This window comes from Trachypithecus francoisi, unplaced genomic scaffold (assembly GCF_009764315.1).
Source record: "Trachypithecus francoisi isolate TF-2019V2 unplaced genomic scaffold, Tfra_2.0 Contig01579, whole genome shotgun sequence".
Lineage (NCBI taxonomy): Eukaryota > Metazoa > Chordata > Mammalia > Primates > Cercopithecidae > Trachypithecus > Trachypithecus francoisi.
This window is the reverse complement of record NW_022681442.1, coordinates 5,376,550-5,399,738: the sequence shown is the minus strand read 5'-3', so window position 1 is coordinate 5,399,738 and position 23,189 is coordinate 5,376,550. Positions and strand designations below refer to the sequence as shown.

The following is a 23,189-nucleotide window of genomic DNA, read 5'->3' as shown; positions in this document are numbered from 1 at the left end:
CAAATTCCTGACCTTGTGGAGCTGAAAATGAGTCCTTTTGGATATTGACTGTTGTAGAGAAGTCCAAAAATTACCCTTTACCCCACACTGTGGCCTCTGTGCCTGGAGAGAGGAGGAAGCCATGGGGATAAGTGTGTGGGAGGGGGATTGCAGGATTGGCAGGATTTCAGCTGAAATGCTTTCACACATGCTCTACAACAAATAAAATGCTGGGTTAACGAGCCAGTGACAGGAAAGCATTCTCTGCTGTTGGAACATAAATTGAAGGAGGTTTGCAGAATTAAATGGCTTAAAAATGTGGCGACCTCCCACCTCCCAGAGGTTGCACAGGGACATTGCTCTGTACTGAGGCAGCTTTAGTTCTCACATAAAGCCCAAATGTGTTCACGGCCACTTCCATGTGTCAAACACACTGGGAAGCCACTTGACTTTATGTCCTGGGGCTTCTACTTAGGTCAGTCTGGAAAAATGCAAGCAGTTCATTTAATATTCTGAGCTCCAGTAATATGGGTATAGTTGGCCAGGTGTGGTGGCTCACGCCTGTAATCCCAGCACTTTGGGAGGCTGAGGCAGGTGGATCACTTGAGGCCAGGAGTTTGAGACCAGCCTGACCAACATGGTAAAACCCCATCTCCACTAAAAATACAAAGAATCAGCTGGGTGTGGTGGTGCATGCCTGTAATCCCAGTTACTTGGGAGGCTGAGGAACAAGAATCATTTGAACCCGGGAGGCAGAGGTTGCAGTGAGCCAAGATGGCCCCAGTGCACTCCAGCCAGGGTGAGACTCTGTCTCAAAATATATATATATATATATATATATATATATACACACACACACACACACACACACATACATATATATACATATTTTATATATATATATATAATAAAATAAAATAGGTATAGTCATGCCCATCTCACTAAGTTCATCCATGGGCCAGGTGCATGGCTCACGCCTGTATCCCAGCACTTTGGGAGGCCGAGGCTCACAGATCACTTGAGGTCAGGAGTTCCAGACCAGCCTGGCCAACGTGGTGAAACCCTGTCTCTACTAAAATACAAAAATTAGCTGGGTGTGGTAGCGTTAACCTGTAGTCCCAGCTACTCGGGAGGCTGAGGCAGGAGAATTGCTTGAATTGGGGAGGCGGAGGTTGCAGTGAGCCAAGATCGTGCCACTGTATTCCAGCCTAGGTGACAGAGCGAGACTCAGTCTCAAAAGAATAAAATTAAATTTAAAAAGTTCATCGATGAAAGAGGACACCAAGAATGCAATCCTCCAGGGTCAACGTCAGTTTGTCTGCGTTCATTCCCCTAAATTGGATATTCAAGGATCCGTGGCCATGCAGAATCAACCTCCCAAGCTTGACCTCTATTTTGTGTACAGCTTAACGGGGAGGACAATTCTACCTTGGGCTGCAGCTTTTCATATTCTAATGGCATTAATTGCAGACAAATTCCTTCATTTTCCAGTGAGCAATATCTAATTACATGGAGAAGAAACAAGAACAGGGTCTATATTGTTGCGTCCTTCTTGAACTGTTTTCAAGAATCCCTCCTGCCCGTTCATTTTTCCCTGTGATAATGTCGGGGTACAGCTGGCTCCATTACTCTGGCCGAGTAATTACATTGATTCTACCAAGTAGTGTTTTCATCTTACCAGAGTTCCTCATTCTGTAGTTGTTCCTCCTTTTTTCTCTCTCTCTGGATAAAGATTTCCATTTTTTCACCTAACACTTTGAGGAAGGAAATGAAGATTTTCTTAAACTTTTCATCGAGAAAAAAAAATCATCACTCTCAAATGAAGAGTTGAGATGGGAAAATAATTCCATCTTGGTAAAATTCCAGCATGACAAATGTATTTCATAATCTCCAACAGCACCCAAAGTTCGAGGGAGAATTCTAATGATATGTATTGTACACTGATTTTCAGGAAAGCTAGGTCTACAAAGAGTGTGGACTTTCCCGCTACATTGAATTTCTGTCTATTCCTACCACTTCCAAAGCCCTTGGAGGATTTTTTTTTCACTGAAAACTGCAGTTCATTTTACCCTCAAAACACCTTTTCAGGCAGAAATCTCTTCCAAGAGAAATCCAGTTTTCCCACAGTATGAGGTAGGAATTTTCAGGGAGTGGTCTGCCCAGCCTGCATTTAATTCTTCTGAGATCGGTTTAGACTGGACTCTATTCCAGAATATCTTCTCTGCCCAAAAGGTTGCCTCTTCCAACCTTTGCTCCCTCTTTGCAATAAATTATTGGTTGCTTTTTAAAAGATGTGAAATGGTATTATGGTTATAGATTTTTCTCTTTGTCTTTTAGAGGCCCCCACTGAAATAACTTCTAGAAGATGCTTGATACCCAGGATTGTGTAAGCAGATCTGATGAGGTGCCCTGCAGCGAGGTCCCTGAAGTCAAGAATCCTGCTCGTGTTTCTGTGCCCCCTCCAAATCTGCTCCCCAGGATCTGGCTTATAGAGGGTGCACATTAAATACTAGTTGAGTAAATGAGTGGCTTTGCTCTGACTGGTGGCCAGCTGCTTGTCTGTTGACCTCATTTCCCGTAGCGAGCTTGTCCTGAGTCAGGGGCTGCTGTCTTCTCTGCTGTCATTAGAGAACGCTGAGGCCGGGCACGGTCGCTCACACCTGTATTCCTAGCACTATGGGAGGCCGAGGCAGGCGGATCACTTGAGATCAGGAGTTCAAGACCAGCCTGGCCAACATGATGAAACCCCATCTCTATTAGAAATACAAACAAAAAACAATTAGCTGGGCATGGTGGTGTGTGCCTGTAATCCCAGCTACTTGGGAGGCTGAGGTGGGAGGATTGCTTGAACCTGGGAGGCAGAGGTTGCAGTAAGCCGAGATTGTGTCACTGCACACTCCAGTCTGGGTGACAGGGAAAGACTCCATCTAAAAAGAGTAAAAGAAAAGAAAGAGAAAGCTGACCTGGGTAGAGGCCACCTAGACCGGGGACCACATCTGTTTGTGTTCCATGTCCAGGCAGGTTTGCCATGAATGTGTCCTGAATGGAATTAAACAGAATCGAATGGGCCAATTATACATGCTTGTGGGGAAGTAGGATGGCAACGCATTCTTCTTCAATGTGGTTATTTGATTTGGGTGTAGACTGCAGAAGGTCTGACCTCAGCTTAATGTGAATGATTTGCACCCCAGGAGAGCAGGGGTAACCCTCACTTGCTTATTTTCTCATCCTACATTATCCTAAATGCACCACACAAACACGCTGCTCCCCTCCCCCAACTCCTAGCTGGCAGCTGGGGCCATGCTCGTCAGTTGAAGCCGTTTGCCAGTATAGACTATAGACCCAGCAAAACCCAGACAGGCCCAAACTCCTGATTTCAGCATCCACGTGGCAACTGTGGCAACAATTCTTTTCAGATACACACAAAGAAAATGTGAATGTGCTCTTTGGTGGCTCTCTGACATAGAATCCTTAAAGGATGCTCACTATAGAAAAAGGAAAAAGAAATCTCAAACCAAAAGAAAGGTTTTACATCCAGTGTACAGGGCTGGAGAGGGGAGTGTGGAGCGTGGCGTGATGAGGACCTAGTGTGCTAGTGAGGGACCCTTCCTTTTCCTCATTTCCAAATGCCTATGAATTACACCGAAATTAAACTAGAATTCATATACTAGTATTACTTGTTCTTCTACAGGAAGCCTCCCTCTTCTTTGTACAGACAGAAAACCCCTTAACTTGGCAAACTACAATATCTCAGAGGATGCATGGTCTCCTTAAAAATGAAGAAACTTTAAAAGATAAATCAGATCATACTCCTGTCTTGCCTGAAAAGCTTCAATGATGTCCTGCTGCTCTGCAGATAAGAATCCATGTTCCTGCTCTGGCCAACTGGGCTTTGCTGGCTCTGGTTCCTCCATTTCTACCCAGCATCACTTCCCTCCAGCCCCCCACAGCCCCAAGGCTCCTGGCAGCAAGGTATCCCCACAGTGCCCATGGGCCCATGGTCCCCTGCACCCGAACTCCCTTCCTTCCATGCTTTGCAGGCTCTCCATCCCTGTCTTCCTTTATGGCCTCCTCCAAATCCCCACTTAAAGTGGGCTCCCCCAGCCCATGTTTCCTCTCTTTGTCCTCTTCCTTTGCTTTCTTCACAGTACTCCTTCCAACCTGCAATTTATTACTTTTAGTTTTTTATTTTTAAACTAGAGACAGGGTCTTGCTATGTTGCCCAGGCTGGTCTTGAACTCCTGGCCTCAAGCAATCCTCCTGCCTCGGCCTCCCGAAGTGCTGAGATTACAGGTGTGAACCACCGCACCTGGCCCACACTGCAAATTTTAAATTTTCTATTTTTCAACTGTTTTCACCACTAGAACACCAGTTACATGAGGGCAAGAAACATGCTTGTCCTGTTCACAGCTGTGTGCCTAACACCTGTCAGTGTGGAACAGTGGCAGTACTCGGTGAACATGACTTGCAGATTCACCTGCCCCACCTCAGGAGATGGCCCTATTCCTCCAACTCTCATTTAACAGAAAACTTTCTGCAAAAAAAAAAAAAAAAAAAAAAAAAGGAATCTGTAAGAGTAATTTTTTGAATGTTAATATTGCCTTTTTTCCTACTCTAGGAAGTGACATTTACTATTTATGGTAAATATTCTTTGCTATGAGCGTTCAAATCATTCACAATTTTCTTACTCCTATAAATGCAGCATACGTAACCCTCATCTCCCTAAGACCAAGGATCCCAAGCTCATTAATGGATAAACTCAACTGAGTTAAACTCCCACATGAATTCCCAGATACTGCTTTTGCCAAAGAGTCACTTCCAAGACAGGTCTTAAATGTTCAGACATAAAACACACACTCTCACACACACTGAAAGCCTTGCAGTAATTAATGATACAATCCATAAGGAACCCCCTCCAACCATCCCTGCAATGTGCAACTGAAGTCACGTAAGACTCAGGTTGAAATAGGACTCTATCCTCGTATTTACAGGCCTCAGGTCCCATTTGTCAGTGATAGCAGTTGGTTAATGTTTTCAGAGTTAGAATTTTGGAACGTTTTGATAAAGAATAAACAAGGTATATGAGGGGATATACTTTTCGCCTTTAAGCCATCTACAATACTTGGTTCTTTTTGATTCTGAGATGTTAACATCATTAAAGCAGTTACTGATTCGTCTCTGAATCACCTTTGGAGCTGAGACTGAATTTAACTGACATCCCCAAGCCTCCATCAGTAGTGGGAGGAGGAAGACAGAGGCAGGCTGGTGTTTGGATGTGGGCCAGTTTAAAATGAGCCATCACACAGAAACTGTGGACATGCTGCTGAATGACTGCTAAGGGCACTGGGAGTCTTTCCAGCAATGATGAGTAGGAATTCTGAAAAAAGCCTTTAACTTTTTGATAACTCCAACATCCCTGTAAGCTAAGTAATAATATACCACCTTTGTGGAATGATTTACAATTTACAGACATGTGATCTCATTGAGTCCATTCTCCTACTCTCTCGGAGACACTATGAGGTAAGAGAACCACCACTTTGAGATAATACCAGAGCAGCCGGGAAATCTCCACCATGGGTGATGGATGACTGAGAGTTGACTGGGCCGCTCGACCTCCCCCTCACTGTGGGCTTTTGTGATTAATTCACCTACTTGCTTAGGAAGTTGCTTTCCATCTGAGAAAATTAAAAACACCACTCTCTGGACAGGAATGTGGGATCATAAATGAGAAGCAAATAGAAAAGATTTACACAAAAGCACAAGCTCAGCAAAAGAGAAAACTCAGAAATTGCTAATATGGTATAAATCAAATAAAGGCTATTAGCAAACCCCTGGTAAGGGGGAAAAAAAGCCTTTTAAATGATTTGCTGAGCTCTTGACAATACCATTTCTACCTATGGTGTTCGAATATCTCCGGGGCAATCTGACTTGCATTCTTCAGCACTGCCATGAAGACTTTCCAATTGGAAAGGATTTAGATAAAACCATATAGAGTGCCAGAAAATATGCCTTGCTACTGTGCCTTCAGAATTATATAAATTTTAGAGCTGTAGAGTCTTCCTCATCTATGCATTCCTCCCCACAAGCACAGGGGTCAAAAATATTTGTTTAATATGTGAACAAGTGGGTGGAGAGAGATGGAAAGAAAGGAGGAAGGAAGGGTGGATGGGTGGATGGATGGATGGTTGGATGGATGAAGACCAACTCACTCATCTTACTGATGAGGAATGTAAGAGCCAGGGGGTTACTAATCTGCCTACATTATTTTTTTAAATGGTGTGAGAATTGGGACAACCAGATCTCTTCAAGTCCAGTGTTCTTGATCTAGATTTTCCTGTCTTCCATTGGTTTCTCAATAATTAAAAAACATTAACAATATTAACAATATGATCTTCTTAGTCATGGGAAACCATTTCTGGAGGCCCATAGGCTAATGTATTTGTGCCCATTTGATGATCGGGAAATTAGACACAGAGTGTATTTTCTATGGCTATGAGTTCATCAAGGGGGAGAAAACACGAAGGCCACTCAATTGCATGTCAGTCTCCTGCATAACTCGCTCTCTGAAAGTCACCCAGTGTGTGGCCCAGCGTCGCGATCAGGGCTTGGGAAATGTTGGAAACAGAAGGCATCTACAGGTCCTTGGCCCAACCTTATACTCTAAAAAGGAAATCTTTGCCCCAAATGTCCAGCAAACAATGATTGTGCCTCTGCTCAGACACCTTCAGTGACTTAGGAACATATTACTTTTTAGGGTTGGCCTCCCTTTTGGAGAGACACATTTGTTAGTATCTTGAGTTTTGCAATATTTCAGTTCCTATTGGGTGGTACTTTCACTTTGTGCACAGATCCTTGGTTTCTGTCATTACACACTCACAGAGCCACTTCCTCAACAAAGACTTGGTGACTCCCTTGAATTATGCTTCAGAGGGAACCACGAGCAGAAAGATGCCCCTGAAGGCTCTGTGCAAATGGGGGTGATGAACATGAAGAGTCAGTCACTTGCTGTGAGAAGATGCCTCCTGATGGCTCGCATGAAATGACAATACCCTGATGAGCTGTGTGGTTCTGTCCAGTCCTTGTTTCAAGGGCAACTCAATGCCCTACAAACGATTTCCCAGGAGGCCCACAAGGCTATTGCTTGAAAAAGCACAGACACATTCTTTAAAAATTCCTCCCTCTACTGGGTCTTTTAAACTGCATTAGCAGGTATCCCCTCACACCATGCTTGTCCCCTGGCCAGCAAGTCTTCAGAGAGATGAGTCGTAGGGCTGCTCAGGGCACTTGCCTCTCGCCCCAGTGTCTCCTTTCAGGAAACCCAGAAAGCAAGCTTGGGCTGGAATGTTCCATGAAAGTCAGTGTTTATAAGGTTTCAAGGTATAAGAAAGAAGATAGCATTGTATCCAGCACATGCTTCCCCTTACTATTGAGAATCTTCTTAAACTAGCACAAAGTTCTAGTTTGGGATAGGCTCTTTAGAGATATAAGAACACATCTGAATCTCCAATCAGTCTAATCATCTAATCTCTAATCCAAGGTGCATCTGTTTCCACTTCATTTGAACACTCCAAATAATGGAACTGTCTTGCTCTTTTCTGGTTGAGCCAAGTCGGGAGAGTCAGGAAAGCATTAAATAAGGAAGAGCATCATAATTTACCAAAGCAGAGAAATCATTTCATTTAAACCTCTAAGATCTGGTAAGGTGATATGATGTCAGAGGCAGAGACACCACAAACCCCTAAGCTACTGACTTCAGAGACACCCTAGGGCCAACCCCCGGGAAAGAAACACCTTCCACCCAGCACCCTCTAAAGACATGTGGCCCATCTCCACTCTGCCCAGTGAGTTTACATGTGGCCCATCTCCACTCTGCCCAGTGAGTTTACATGTGGCCCATCTCCACTCTGCCCAGGCTTTCAGATGGCTGGCTCCTGGGACTGCCTGGCAGCTGGAGCCGTAGGCTCAAATAAAAAACACTTGCTGGGACAGGAAGCTAATTAGTGATTTCTAAACACAGACAGCATCCATCCCCACCATTCCTCAAGGAAGAGGTCAGCCCTCACACCATGTAGCATTGCCATCTGGCTGCCCATGGCTCTCTGGAGTAGCACAGGCCACTCTTGCTACTTGGGAAGGAATTACTTTTTGGAAGCTTCCCTGGGTGCTCTGACAGAAAACCAGGGACTCATCTGGTTCCCAAGACACACTTCAAGCTATGCACACTCTCAAAGCAGATGGAAGCGATGGGTACTTGCCCAGTGGAAGGGTTCATGATGCAGCCTCCTTTCTCAGCCGCCATTTGACAGCTACAGCCCCTCTCCAGTGTATCATGATTCATCCCGAAATTGTGGCCCAGCTCATGTGCGAGGGTCACGGCTGCACCAAGGGGGCTGTCTGAATGGTCCTCAAAGAAAACACAAAAGCACAGGTGTATAATTCATGTCTCCTTGGCCTTATTTCCCAGGCCTCCCTCCCTCCAGAAATATACCTTTCATTAACATTTGACTTAATGTAATTCCTTATAAGGGACCAAGGTAAAATGCTATCATTTAGTTTAAACTTAAAAAAGATATAATTCGACATTTCAGTTAAGCCAGTTTGGGGTCCTTTCTGCTGAGGAATGTCTGTATGCCGCACGTATACCTGTGTGATTCTTTATGTTTTTATATGACATCTTCAAGGCAGGTCTCCATCCTGCTTCCTACAATTGCCCCATAAAACTCTTCCATTGAATGAAGCAAAAAGTCATTCTGCATCATAGGAAAAGCTCATTCCTTCATGGGCAACAGAAGTATCATTTTACCTTTGATTGAGATGATGCTGATATAAAGGTGACAGGTGCAAGCAGGCTTTGTGACATTTTAAATGAGCTCTAAGAGCTTGTCATTGAGCCTGCCTCTTCCTGTGTGCTTAGTTGGGGAGGATAGTTGGAAAATTTCACAATACTTCATACTAAATCTGACCACACTGAGTCATCTGTTTGAAGAGCCATTCACTTAAGATTGTAATTCAGTTATATCTTATTCTTGCTGGTCCTTTGTGTTGCTAGGCAGACTTTGGAAATGGGAGGTGTCCCGATCCTTTGACTCTTGTGACTGGGGTTCATTAACCTTTTGCTTGGATGTGGAAGGTGGTTTCTCCATTCAGCAAGCACTACTTGGCCACCCCTAACTTAGTGGAGTGCCTGGATGGCTTGGCTCAAACAGATACTAGAAATTAATTAAAAAACATAGTTACTTAACTTTTACAAACTGAAATTAATTAGTGTATATGATCTACAGAAACAGTGCCTACATACAACATTCCTGAAAAGGCCTGTATACCATGGAGTAAGGAAAGTACGTTGTTTGAATCTTGCTTTGTGCTACTTAGGAAAGAGATAAGATGTTTTCCAAGAAACAGTGCTGCTATGGTTTGAATGTCTGTTCCCTCCAAAATGCATGCTGAAGCTTAATCCCAGTATGGCAGTATTGGATGTGGGGCCTTTAAGAAGTGACTGAGTCAGGTCAGGCCCAGTGGCTCACGCCTGTAATCCCAGCACTTTGGGAGGCCGAGGTGGGTGGATCACGAGGTCAGGAGATCAAGACCATCCTGGCTAACACGGTGAAACCCTGTCTCTACTAAAAATACAAAAAATTAGCCAGGCACGGTGGCGGGCACCTGTAGTCCCAGCTACTCAGAAGGCTGAGGCAAGAGAACGGCATGAACCCGGGAGGCGGAGCTTGCAGTGAGCTGAGATCGTGCCACTGCACTCCAGCCTGGGCAACAGAGTGAGACTTTGTCTCAAAAAAAAAAAAGGGTTTGGGTCATGAGGACTCTGCCCTCATAATGTATTAATCCATTCATGGATTAATGGACTAATGGGTTAATGCATTCATGGGTTATCATGAGAGTGGGACCAGTGGCTTTATAAGTAGAAGAGGGACCTGAGCTAGTTCGTTCAGCTCCCTTGCCATGTGATGCCCTGCACTGCCTTGGGACTCTTTAGAGAGTCCTCACCCACAAGAAGCCCTATCAGGTGTGCCCCTCTACCTTGAACTTCTCGGCCTCTGTAACTGTAAGAAATAAATTCCCTTTCTTTATAAATTACCTGGTTTCAAGTATTCTGTTAGAATCAACAGAAAATGGGCTAAAACAAATATGATACTGCATTTCAGAGAGCACACCGATACAGACAGTCTGTGTGAGGCTCCTGGATAAAAGTGTGCTCATGCAAGATCTTAACAGGTGTGTTGACAGTGTTTACAACAAGCCTTCAGTCTAAGAAAACAATGGCATGCCAAGGAACCAAGATGAAATTCCTAATAAATTACTTTGTTTAGATTTTAGAGTTCCTGTTGTAGGAATCTTTACAAATATGTTTCAGGAAATGGGTTCTCAAAAATAACACAATGGTGAAGAGAATGTAGTCAGTCTAAGAACATGGGGGCTGAAGTTAGCATGCTCTGGCACAAAATTCAAGGAATTTATCATTAAAAAATATTCTTCTGATTCTTTTGTGTCATTGAATGTCTTAGTTTTTAGTTGCCAGATTGTTTTACATTCTGTCATGCATCAATGACTATAAACAGAATGTCTCTTAAGAGACCTTGATAAACAGTTTACATTTGTAGTAAGAAAAAAAAAATCTCTTTATTCATGCCATTAATATTATTTCCAAACCAAGGCTGTTTTAGGCCAGTTAGCTATAAAGGAATGACTTTTAGTTACTAAAATTAATGATTTGCTGTATTTTGAAAAATACAGAAATGGCACTACAATCCTATTTTCAATTTTATGAGGATCTCTGCTTCCTTGCTACATTGCTTCCTTCCTCTTAGCAGGCCCATTTCAGCACTGCACAGCAGCAGAACTTACCATGCTTATGAAGAACTGAGTTTCAGCTCTAAAAAAAATATGATGCCAACTTTAAGTGGCAAAGTCAGTAGCAACTGACCATGGAACCATGAAACAGAAAATTATTCCCTCTTAAAAATGTGCAGTCTGCTCTGTAAAAATAGAGTTGGGATCTGACTTGAAATGAACCTGGCATCAACAAAAACCAAACATGCCAAGGACTGCCATGGTGGAGATCACATGCAGGGCCTCCAGGTCCACAGAAAACAAGGGAGTCACCGCTCAAGCCAGAAACCAGTAAGCAGAGGCAATCCCTCCACGCAGCTTTGACCCTTAGTGCAGGCTTACATTAAAGACCAATCTCTGAACCCAGAGAGGAGGGAAATGTTGGTTCCGTATATTCATGAAGAAGATCTGGTTAGGCAGTATGTGGAGAGAAAGTCATTGTCAGCCGAACATAACTCCTTCCACCATGTAATACAACCGAACATTCACACATGTTCTGTTCAGAAAACATGGAGGAACTCAGTTTCTTGGGAGGGCAGGGTTCTGTTTGTTTAATGGAGATGGAGGAATGGTCTCTGAGGATACTCCCTGTCTGGGGTCTGGTGCAGAGGAGACACTAAATTTTCAGAATGGGGACAACATAGGGTGAAAACCTCTCCTTTAGTTATCTGATGAAGTGGAGCACAAGCCCCCTGCTGGGCAAGCCTGTCAAAGCTACCTCCCTCCTACATTCATAAAGAGTCCCAAATAGTCTTCCCATTGTATTTCCTTTCCCAAACATATATAGCTTATATATGACAAAATGATCCTTGTAAAGCAATAAACCAGGGTTTCTGACTTCCAAGAATAAGGTTATTTTAAAGACAAATTGTATACTGGCCAGAAGGTATGTAAAGCATTTGCAGTGGTAAAGAGCTAAAAACCTCAGACTTTGGGCCATTGGGCTTGGAGACAGAACCATCAGAAAAAAATTCAAATGGGAATGTCTGGTGAGACCACAGGGCGTCCCAACAGCTGCATGATGAGGGCAACCCCAATGCCCTGGCTCACCCCAGTGCTGGGAGGAATTCCTGGGTTGGAAAGTCCCAGTTGAAAATGTTTCTCCACAAAAGAGGTAGGCTTGCCTCTGCTGGGCTATTTTACACGCCCACCTTTCCTGTGTGCAATTTGCTTTTAAACAGTTCCTAAAATACTGTGGGATATATAAAATTATAAATATAGCTAGAGTAAAAACAGAGTTAAATCTAAAAAGCATTAAAGGAAAGGGTCTATCTTCACAAAGTCTGATAAAAGTAGTGACTTCCTGGGGAATCATTAACAAGGGGAACCAGCTCCCAATGCCCTTGGCTTACCATGACAATTCCCCCAGACTGTTCCGCCGTGCACATGCTCATGATTGGGGCCATGCCGATGATGGTCCCTTGGAAATAAACCCCACTAGGAAATAAAAGAGAGGACTTTCTTTAATCAAATTAGAATGGGGGCATTCTCTAATATTTAAAAATTCTGTTGGATATTCCTGCAATAAAATATGCAAAAATAAAAACAGCTGTATGAGGGTATATTCACATGTGATTTTATCTTTTTTCCCTGAAAATTTTATTTCTGCAGTTGCATCATGTTTCCATCATCTTTTAGAGTTTTGTTTTCAAGACTCAGATGACAACCAGTTATTACTTTTGTACTTATGAGTTGAAATCTGCCTATTTCCTAATGGACTGTAGGAAGCTGCTCCATTTAAACAATGTCTGCTGATGGAAAGGCTGAAAATAGTCACAGAGAATCACTGTTAACTAAAAGAAATGCATTAGATGGTTTACCAGATTTTCCCTGTAGCTTAACTGCTTTCCTGGATAACTTACTACAGTTCCGCCAGACACCAAAACTCCTTCAAAATGTCCTGCTGAGATCGCTTGCAAAATTGGAATTGGCAGAAAAATTATCAACCCTGGAGCCAGTGTAGAACAAGTGAGCACCCGCAAAACCTTGGCACCTAGGCAGGAAGCTTCTGGAAGGGGACTTCATGGCTTCAATGCAGTTGTCCTTCTATCTGGAATCTTAACCTGATCATGACTCTAATGACACCAAGGGCCTGCTGAACACAAGTGCTGTTAATTCCAACCTCATGCGTGAAAAAGAAAACGTTGTATTTGTTGAATTTCCTTTAAAGGAGTCAAATGACTTGCCAATACTCTTGGCCATGTATGTATACAGATATATTGTTTGAAAAGTTAGATATTTTAGTTATGGTCAATTGAACCGAAAGTGGTAAGTATATATAGAACCTTCTCCCTCCCTCCCTTCCTCTCTTCCTCCCTCCCTCTCTCCTTCCCTGCCTCTCTATCCACCTATCCCACTATACTTATATTTACAGTAGTAGAAATTTCGGCCTTTATTTACATCTATATAGACTACATGAACAGATACAATTATATACGTATATAAATAATAAGGTTACATAAGATAATTTATTTCCAGATGTTCAAGTTGGACAGAGTCCATTTGGGAAAAATATCAAAACACTCTGACTCGAAATACACAAAATGTACTTTTAGTAGTTCAAGACTAATCAATGCATAAAATGTGAGGCAACCACAAATATCCAAGGGTGGGGGCAGGGGGGAACCCTGTGAAAATGGCCGAAGTAAGTTACTAAGGAATGCCAACAGCCTCAGTTCAGACGTAGGCATTTTCTAAAGTGACAATGGGGTAGGACTGGTTTTTTAAACTTTCCACAAATGTTCAATAGCTACCTTGGGTTTGTCAAGGGAAAGAGCCTCTGTCTCAGAAGGTGTCCTTTTCTCTGCTATAAGCCACGTGACAACAAAAGAAGAGTGGCACAAAGTATTTAAGGATTTAAAAATGTGTCGCTTCTCTGGAAACCATCATTCTGAGCAAACTATCGCAAGGACAGAAAACCAAACACCGCATGTTCTCACTCATAGGTGGGAATTGAATGATGAGAACACTTGGACACAGGGTGGGGAACATCACACACCGGGGCCTGCCATGGGGAGGGGGGAGTGGGAAGGGATAGCATTAGGAGATACACCTAATGTAAATGACGAGTTAATGGGTGCAGCACACCAACATGGCACATGTATACATATGTAACAAACCTGCACATTGTGCACATGTACCCTAGACTTAAAGTATAATAAAAAAAGCAAATAAAAAAAATTGTCGCTTCTAGAAACATCTACTTCATACTAATTTAGATTGTTGTAAGATCATCCCACCAATTTTTGTGCTATAATTATAATAGAGCTATGCTTTCCCTTAGTTTATCATCTTCCAGTTGATTACACTGAAATTGTCCTCTTTCTCATTGTCTCTCAGGAGAGTGGAGACTTCTGAGAGGAGGGAGATTTACAGTGTTGGTCACCACGGTGTTCAAAGCCCCCCAAACACTGTTTGGTTCCTAATAGGTACTTGATGCATATTGATTGAAAGAGGGAACACAAGGTAAATGTGCTATACTTCCTGATAGTCTCTCATCTAGAAAATCAAAGAGTCACAGCCACAACAGGAGGAGGAGTGAAGTCTTTTTTCCCTCCAGGAATCTGACAATGTTCACCCAAAGTACTGTCCTTAGATCTTGTATAAACACCCATTTTCCACTAATAATGATGAATCTTTAAAAACAGGCTACTTGGTCAGACGTAGTGGCTCATGCCTGTAATCCCAGCACTTTGGGAGGCCGAGGCGGGTGGATCACGAGGTCAGGAGATCGAGACCATCCTGGCCAACATGGTGAAACCCTGTCTCTACCAAAAAAAAAGAAAAAAAAAAAAATACAAAAATTAGCCGGGCGTGGTGGCACTTGCCTGTAATCCCAGCTACTCGGGAGGCTGAGGCAGGAGAATCGCTTAAACCAGGGAGTCGGAGGTTGCAGTGAGCTGAGATCACGCCACTGCACTCCAGCCTGGCGACAGAGAGAGACTCCGTCTCAAAACAAACAAACAAAAAACAAAACAAAAAAAAGGGCTACTCAGAACAACTTTACATCACAGCTAAAATCAGAAAAATTGGTATAGAATAAAATGTCCAGGTTCTGGAAGAAGGAAATGAAAATTCTGTAGAGGGACAGGCTTCTCAGGGTGTTCAGAGGGAGACTTTTGTAACAGACCCTCAGTTTCAGGTGAGGGTGGCATCTGCCCCCCTGGTGTGAGCTGAGAAGCCCCCTTGTACAAGGCAGTGCACTCTGCAGAAAGGTGGCAGCTCCCGGGGCTGTACAGGTGAAACTAAGGGCTTTGCCGAGGGCACTCTTGTTTCGAAGCAGACAGAAGACGGAACTCCCTACCTGACAAGCTGCGCGTTGTCATGGGATTTGCGAGGCAGAAGCTTCATTTTCCTCCAGTCCAGAAATTCATGGAGGCTGCTGAACGGGTCCTGACTGACAGAGCATTTGTCGATGTCATTCCACACTTCCACGCCTACCAACACGACCCGAATGTTCAGTGGTCTGTAAAACTGGGCGAAACAGGCAAAACTGGCACTGGAGTTGGGATCACGTTAATGAAAACTCGAAATGAAAATTAGAACAGATTTGCGTTATTTGAGGTTCACTGACACAGGTGAGAAAAATATCTCTGTGCTCTTTGGTGCTTGTGGTGTTGGAATTTAAGAAATATTTGCAGTGCCTAACGCAAAGTGATGCATTAACTAGCTTCTCAAAGGTTGGCCAATGAGATGCTGAAGGGATTAGCTTTGTACTGTCTGCTCACATTTGTATGGAAGCACACATTTCAGATGATTCATTGGTGATTTAAAATGTACATACAGATGTCTATTATAGCTAAAGATGGCCAGTGAATATCCACTGCGAGTGAAACAATAAGCAAATTAGGATCTTTCAGATGCTTCTGTCAAGGACAATAACTTGTTCATTTTGAGCAAAATGTTCTGCTTGTGAGTTACTGAAAATGAATCTGTATTAATTTTTCAGCAAAGTCTCCGCCTTGGCCAACACTATCATATTCTGTCACCTATAATCAACGTAGAAGGTTTTAATGAAATTAAGAAGTCAGTATCTTTCAGAATAATGAAGGCATAAACAGCGTCCTTCTTCAGGAACATGAATGACTCTCCTCCCAACAGCCAGAAGTTAGCTCACCAACACTGTCATGGAAAGATCTGTTAAATGAAGCTCCTCTTTTACGGGCCTGTGAAACAAAGCAGCTGGCACAGCACTGAGAGCAAGACTTGTCACTCCCCTGCCTGCCCCCACCATCTTTGGGTGTTCCTGACTTCAGCCTACAGCCCATACCTGACTACACCTACAGGCAGGTCGTCCTGGGTCAGAGCAGAGCAAAGCAACTCCTCCAGGGATTAAGGGATGGCTTTGTCTCATAGGACTTCAGAGGGCCGGCATGAGGGGTCAGGGTAGAGGTATGACCTACCCACTGTCCTCACAGGCATCACATAGACAAGGAGATGGCTTTGTGCTCATGGCTGAGGGGGTGAGGACATGGTGTCACCTGGTTGGCTGTCAAATCTTTCAATGCCCCTGGTGTATGAGGCAGCACACAGGGAGAAAGCCCTCATCTGAGATCCCAGGTAGCCAAGGAGAAAAGGGTGGCTAGTGATAGCAACCAAAGCCAAGCACCAGATAAAAGCAGGTCCTATTCTCAGTTGCCAGAAGCATCTGGCCAATAACAAAACTTATAGAAGTTCTGCATTTGCTAGTTAGGCACCATTCCAACATGGTGAACTAAAGTACAAGAAAATCCTCAAAGTTGAACATCTGACCCTAGATTCTAACCCACATAAGGCAAGCTCATCTTTTCCCTTGCTGGTCCCCACAGTCATCTGGTGAGCATTGGGTTAGCAGGAGAATATGACCGGGGTACAAACTGCATCGCAGAATATATGCGGATTGCATTGGTCCAACTTGGTTTCAAACAGATCACAATTACAGACACTACATTAATGAGTTAACGAGACAATTACATGACTGCAACACAGTCCAACAGTTTGTTTTCAATCAAGAATTGCATGGCCCACGCCATCTACTTGCAAACTCCCAGCCCAGGCTTCCGGGGCAAAAATAAATTCCTGGCTGGCTCTGGAACTCTCAATGCACATGTTTGGCTGCTGTTCACTGAGAGATTACATTTTCAGCTCTATTATATACAAAGGTAACAGTGATCAGAAAGCAGAAACGGAGGTGATCCAATGCTGATGCCTATACCAGCTTGCTAAGAGACGTCCTCGGAGTCAGCCACCTTGCGTGGGCTCAGGGTTGTCATCTGGGAAGGAGACATTAGGGTTTGCCTCCCAGGAGTGTTGCATGGAGGCAGTAATGAAGGTCTGCAAAGGACTAATTGTCATCATTCCTCAGTGCTAGGTTTGCTGCTTCCTAATCAAGGAGCTTTTCATGATAATGATGGGTTTTGCATTTCCGCCTACTAGGCCTCTCAAACCACATCCATAGAACAGATTTCATACTTAGTAGTAATATAACAGACAATCTCCCCTCTCCAAAATCAGTGCCATTGTTTGACTGTCATAGACGCTAAACTCACATCAAGTTATCATACATGATGCCTTTACTGCCTGCTCTGAAAGTTCTTTCCAGGGCTGCTGACGGGTTCCTTTTGACTCTTCCTAATAACCACCACCACAGCTAATGTTTTGTGAGCATTACTACATCACAGGCATGATGCCATGGTGGTTTCTGTGCTGTGACTTAATCCTGAAAATAACTCTATGAGTTTAGAATTATTATTATTTCTGTTTTATAGTCAAAGACACGGAGGCTTGGAGAAGTCAGGTGACTTAAGATTGTGCCTCCATGGCTGGGATTGGAACACAGGCCAGCTAACCCTGATGCTCATGTTTGAAACCACTAGGTAACACTGCCGTCTTCTGTGAGCGCTAAGACTCCCTTCCAAGATGGTCCACTGTGACCCCAGGCCCAGAGAGAAGCTCACGGCCCTGTGTGGTACAAATGGAGCTTGGCAGCTGCCTGCCTGACTTACAAAGCCCAGAACGTATGTGGACGCAGTCAGAGACCCAGCTGAAGCGATTCACCTGTTTACACAACAGTAACAAATATTTGTTTGCCTCTTGCTGTGGGCTGGGCCGGCAGTGGCAGAGACAGCAAGGATTAGGATGCCCTCACTCCTGCTACCCAAATGCTCAGAGGTCACCAGGAGCTTAAGGCATGGCACACTGAGCTGTCAGTTCAGTTAACTCCAATAGAGTGAACTGCCAAGCAGTGGTGCATATAGGAAGTCCAGGGACACTGCACTGGAGGCTTTCGGGAAGAAACAGTGAGGCAGAATCCCCTGGGGTCTAATGAGGGAAACGGCATCTTTCAGGCAACTGGTTTGGGACAGGAGGGAAAGAAAACTGTCACATGAGTGAAGATACCCTAAGAAATTAAATACACAGAGGCTGGGCATGGTGGCTCATGCCTGTAATCCCAGCACTTTGGGAGGCTGAGGCAGGCAGATCACTTGAGGTGAGGCGTTTGAGGCCAGCCTGTCCAACATGGTGAAACTTCATCCCTACTAAAAACACAAAAATTAGTCAGGCCTGGTGGTGGGCGCCTGTAATCCTAGCTACTCGGGAAGCTGAGGCAGGATAATCGCTTGAACCTGGGAGGTGGAGGTTGCAGTAAGCCAAGATGGCGCCACTGCACCCCAGCCTTGGGGATAGAGCAAGACTCTGTCGGAAAAAAAAAAAGAAAGAAAAAAAAAAGAAATTAAATACATAGGCGATGAGTCCTTTCAGAAGCAGGTCCCTGAGTTTGCAGCTGACACTAACTTCCTAATGAATAAGGAGGACAGACTGGAGGCGAAGGGTGGAAGATGCAAAGCCCACGATAGCTCCATCGGCAGGTGCGTTCCCCGGGCTCCTGTGGGAATGTAATGAGGACCCAGGGAAAATTCTCAGCATCTGGCCTGGAAGCATGAGTGTCAGACATGCCTTCTGTGTTTTGCTTATGGGGGAATTTCCTGAACATTCCAGAATGTCACCTTCGTCACTAAACCCCTCTTCTGTCTTCTAGTCTGGGATGTCCTCTTTCTCCACGCAGCCAGCAGTTATTAATTTAGAATGGTCCAGGAGAGCCAAGACTTCAGCAAATGAGGAAGTTGCCACTGGCACAGTCATTGTTTTCTGGGATAAGACACTTTCATTTGTAGAGTTGAAAAACTGAAATTGAGAATTGTGTAACAGAGCTGGGAGTCATCTGTTAATAGACTTGGAAGCACCAAGTCTCCCAGGGAGTCTGGGTATCTCCTCCAAGGTCTTTGGTATCTGCTGGGGATGGACAGGGATGCCAGGGCCAGGGGTAGCTGTGTGCTCAGCAAATCGGCTCTCTCCCTGCCAGAAACACAAGGACAGCCAGGCTGGCAAACTCCATGGAGTCTGTTAGGACTTTTCCAAGGCACGGTGTTTTCTAATTACCAGTATGGGTTATTAACAAACCCCCAATTGCTCATTTTTGGTTTTGCAAACTGAAGCAGGATATAACCTAGAATAAATGTAAAGAAATACAAACACAGAGGACCCAAATACATCCCTTTTTAAAAATGGGGCTTCAGCAATTTCCAGTTTGGGTTTAATATAGTTTATCATTTCCTTTTGCTCCCGAGATCTAAGAAGAACTCATGTTCTCTCCTCATTAGACAGTCTGAGGATAACCCGAGGCCTTCTGGGCAACAATCCAACTCTCTGGCCTTGGAATGGCGCCTGCGCTCCCAGCTGAGGCACCTAAGCCTTCTGCCCTCTAGGCCAGCGTGGCTCAGGCCCGCTTCACGTTAGGATAACTGGAGGACCCTGGAGAATATGTGTACCCAGGCCCCGCACCAGGTCAATCAAATCAGAATCCCTGGGCCAAGGTGTGGGAATCAGTATTTCTAAAAGTAAACATATAAACAAATAGACAAACAAACTCCCCTCCAGGCGTTCTAATGTCCAGCCTAGACCGAGGTCCAGTTCTAACTGCCGTGCTATCTTCGATGTCTCATCTAAGACCCACCCTTCATCCCCTTGCCAGGACTTGCCTTTCACCAGGATTCTCCTGCACCCGGACTTTGGGATAAAGTTGAATCTGCAAAGAGTAACTACTGAAAACACATCGACGGGCAGGGGTTGCCAGGGAGTTTGACCTACTTCAAAGGTGAACAAGGGCAATATCATCCCAGGATATCAATGGCCATGTGGGTTTTTCTGACTTCCAGAAAGTTCCATGCAGCCATAACCTGTCTCTGAGTGGCAAGCCCACATCTCTGACTGCTCAGAGTGCCCTTCAGAACTCCTCTTCCTGCTCCTGCTTTCCTTGGGTATGAAGCATCGTCTACCTGCCTCTCCACTCCAACGAAACTGGGGGTCACATGGTCTCCCACTCACCCTCAGCCTCTGCTTGGTCATCATGACATCCTGACTCACAGCAGGTGGAGTAGAGTCAAAGCCAAGAGCCCAAGAGCCCTTGCCGCTGGGGTTCAGCAAGACTAGCACTCATCCCTCGTCCTGCAAATGACTAACCTCTGCCCATCTCAGCTTCCTCTGCTTTAAAAATAGGAACAATAGTATGTACCTGAGAGCATATGCAAAGCACTTAGAGCCTGACACACAGTAACTGGTAAAAATAGTAATCAGGAAACACATCCCTTCAAGCATCTCTCAATCCTCCTCCTTCTTACATCCCCACTTCCCCTGCCCTGGGTCATGTCAGGCCTTTATCACTTCTTTTTCTTCTTCTTTTTTTGAGATGGAACCTCGCTCTGTCACCAGGCTGGAGTGCAATGGCGTGATCTCAGCTCACTGCAACCTTGGCTTCCCAGGTTCAAGCAATTCTCCTGCCTCAGCCTCCCGAGTAGCTGGGACTACAGGTGCCCACCACCACGCCCAGCTAATTTTTGTATTTTTAGTAGAGATGGGGTTTCACCATGTTGGCTAGGATGGTATCAATCTCTTGACCTCATGATCCGCCCGCCTCGGCCTCCCAAAGTGCTAGGATTACAGGCATGAGCCACGGCTCCCGGTCAGGCCTTTATCATTTCTATGCAATAGGCTCCTCTCAGCCCTACTTGTCTTTGGTTACTCCACCCTTCACACTAACTGCAGGGATATCTTTCTACCATCCCATGTGTCTCTCCCCTGCTTAAAAACATTCATCTAGCTCTCTATTCACTGCAGAATAACATCAAGATGGCTTCGTAGAACAGCCGGGGCCCTGAGCACTGTGAATCTTTGCAGCTTCATCTCCTCCTGCCCTGGCTCTGCATGCATGCATTTGCATACAATATGAGCATACATGTACACAAACACATATACATGCATGCACGGCACACACATGTATGAACACACATGAACACATAGGAACACACACGCATGCACATGCACACAAAACACATACATGTCCACATCACATATACTCCCTCTTCTGCTATGCTCATGGTGAAACTGAACTTACCTTTTAGGATCCTCTCCCTGCAAATACTCCCTGGCCCTGGGAAGAAGTAAGTGATCCTCTTCTGCATCCCCATAAACCTCCATTCATAGCATGGATCTAGCTCCTAATGCTTTGGACATGCTATGTGGGTTGCATGCCTGCTTCCCTACCAGCCTTGACGTTCTCAAGTGGAAGAACCACACCTGATTCATTCTGAGTTATTGATGCAGAGTGCATAAGGCCTTGCAACATGGAGCCGAATTTCTGGAAGGGCCTTTGCCTTCATTTTTCTGAAAACTTAGAAAATGCAATTCAAATTGAATAAGATTGCTTGGAAACAAGGCTAGAGTGAGGCACCCTCACAAACCACTGTGTGTAAAATCTGCTGTTTCAGAGGACCATGGCTGTGAGAGGCTCAGCCATGACCAGATCGCTTCTCACACTGTCCCCGCAGGCAAGAGACTCAGTATTCCTGAGAGACTATGGTTGCTTTAGGACAGCGGTTGCCACCCACATGGCACATGAGAATTGCTGGGGAGCTTCTGGGAATTCTGAGGTCTAACTTCCTCCCCTGCTCTGTCCCTTGAAAGCAGCAATGCTTTCAGAAGCTCCCAGGGCAACTCCAATACGCGGGACTTGTACGAAGCCTATTTTAGGCTGAGGGTCATCAGCATCAAACAGCCAACATCCTCTCTGGCAGGATGCATTGAGGAAGGACAGGTGGTTTACACAGAGAGCGTTGCCATTTTCTTTGCCGGCCCACAGTGTGAGGAGCGGTTAGTGAACAAGTACCCCAGGAATAGGACCCGGTTTCCAGGGGCTCCTCCAGCAAGGAAATCATCTTTGTGAAAGGTGAGTTTCTGACCTATTTGTTCTTAGCAAGGGATTTTCCAATAGCTGATTGAGCTGAAAGTCAACTCCTGTGGTCCAGGACAGTGAAGCCTATGGATCCCTTAGAAATGTAAGCCCACCCTCAGGGTTACATTGGTACAGGCCTGCAATGACGGGGACAGATTGCAGGGGCCTGTGGGATCTGTCATCGGGAGACCTGGGAGAGGCCTGGCTCAGGAGCAATCCAAAGGATCAAATGAACTCTGTAGGGGTTCTGGAGTGAACTGGGAAGTCCAAAACACCCTCAGACTGGTATTCCACCTGACCAGAAGACAGCCTGGAGGAAGACATGTCCCCAAGGCCACCGAAGTCCAGACAGCTGTGGTCTGGCATCTCCTGAAGCTGCCGCACGACCCAGGAATTATACACTCAGAGGACAGGAAACAGTTCCAACCCAAGGCCCAGTGGCAGAATCTCGTCTCCTTGCTAAGTCAGATGAGGTCCCCCAATTTCATTTCCAAACATTTACATGATCTGAATGATTTAACTACCGAAAAAGAACTTACCTTGTCAACATGATTAGCAATCTCTATTAATCGCTGCTTAACTTTTTCCAGATCTTTTCCTTGCCTCTGAAACTTAACAATTTTAAATGTCAGCATTAATACCAGCAAGAATATCAATCATGTCTCATCTTCCTGGCTCCTGGAAATGTGAAGTCTTGGGATTTTACAAACCACTGGGGACCCTCCACAGTTCATGGTGAAATGAGCTTGCATCCTGCTGAATAACTTTCCCGGCTGGGGACTCCCTGAAATTCCCTGAAATTTGCCTAAGCCAAGTGCTCTCAAGACAGCAACTTCTGCAATTTTCCAGCCTCATAAATGATGGAGGCAGTGACATGTTTTGGCAAAGAGGAAACAGACAACTAGAAGTCAGTCCAAAGCCATTTTTCATATCATCGACTTGATTTTAACTTCCTGAGAAATTTTCTTTATATTTGTTTTTAAAAATTAAAAAGTAAAAGTAATAGAAGCTCATGGCAACTTGTCAAACAATCCAGAGGAGAATAGACCAAAAAAAAAAAAAAAAAAAAAAATCAACAAATTTCCCATTCCCCTCTCTAATC

The 23,189-nt window shown here is 44.6% G+C and overlaps 1 protein-coding gene across 2 annotated transcripts in view; it reads right to left on the bottom strand.

Annotated features, from left to right (window-relative positions):
• Positions 1 to 23,189, bottom strand: part of ADAM12 (ADAM metallopeptidase domain 12) — a 380,840-nt gene that overhangs the window by 74,861 nt on the left and 282,790 nt on the right. For both annotated transcript variants that reach the window (XM_033179262.1, XM_033179270.1), the window contains exons 8-11: positions 22,627 to 22,698; positions 15,125 to 15,294; positions 12,174 to 12,258; positions 8,235 to 8,383 (exon numbers count right to left, since the gene is read on the bottom strand). In XM_033179262.1, the coding sequence (XP_033035153.1) occupies positions 8,235 to 8,383; positions 12,174 to 12,258; positions 15,125 to 15,294; positions 22,627 to 22,698 (476 nt within the window). The remainder of the gene's footprint in view (positions 1 to 8,234; positions 8,384 to 12,173; positions 12,259 to 15,124; positions 15,295 to 22,626; positions 22,699 to 23,189) is intronic.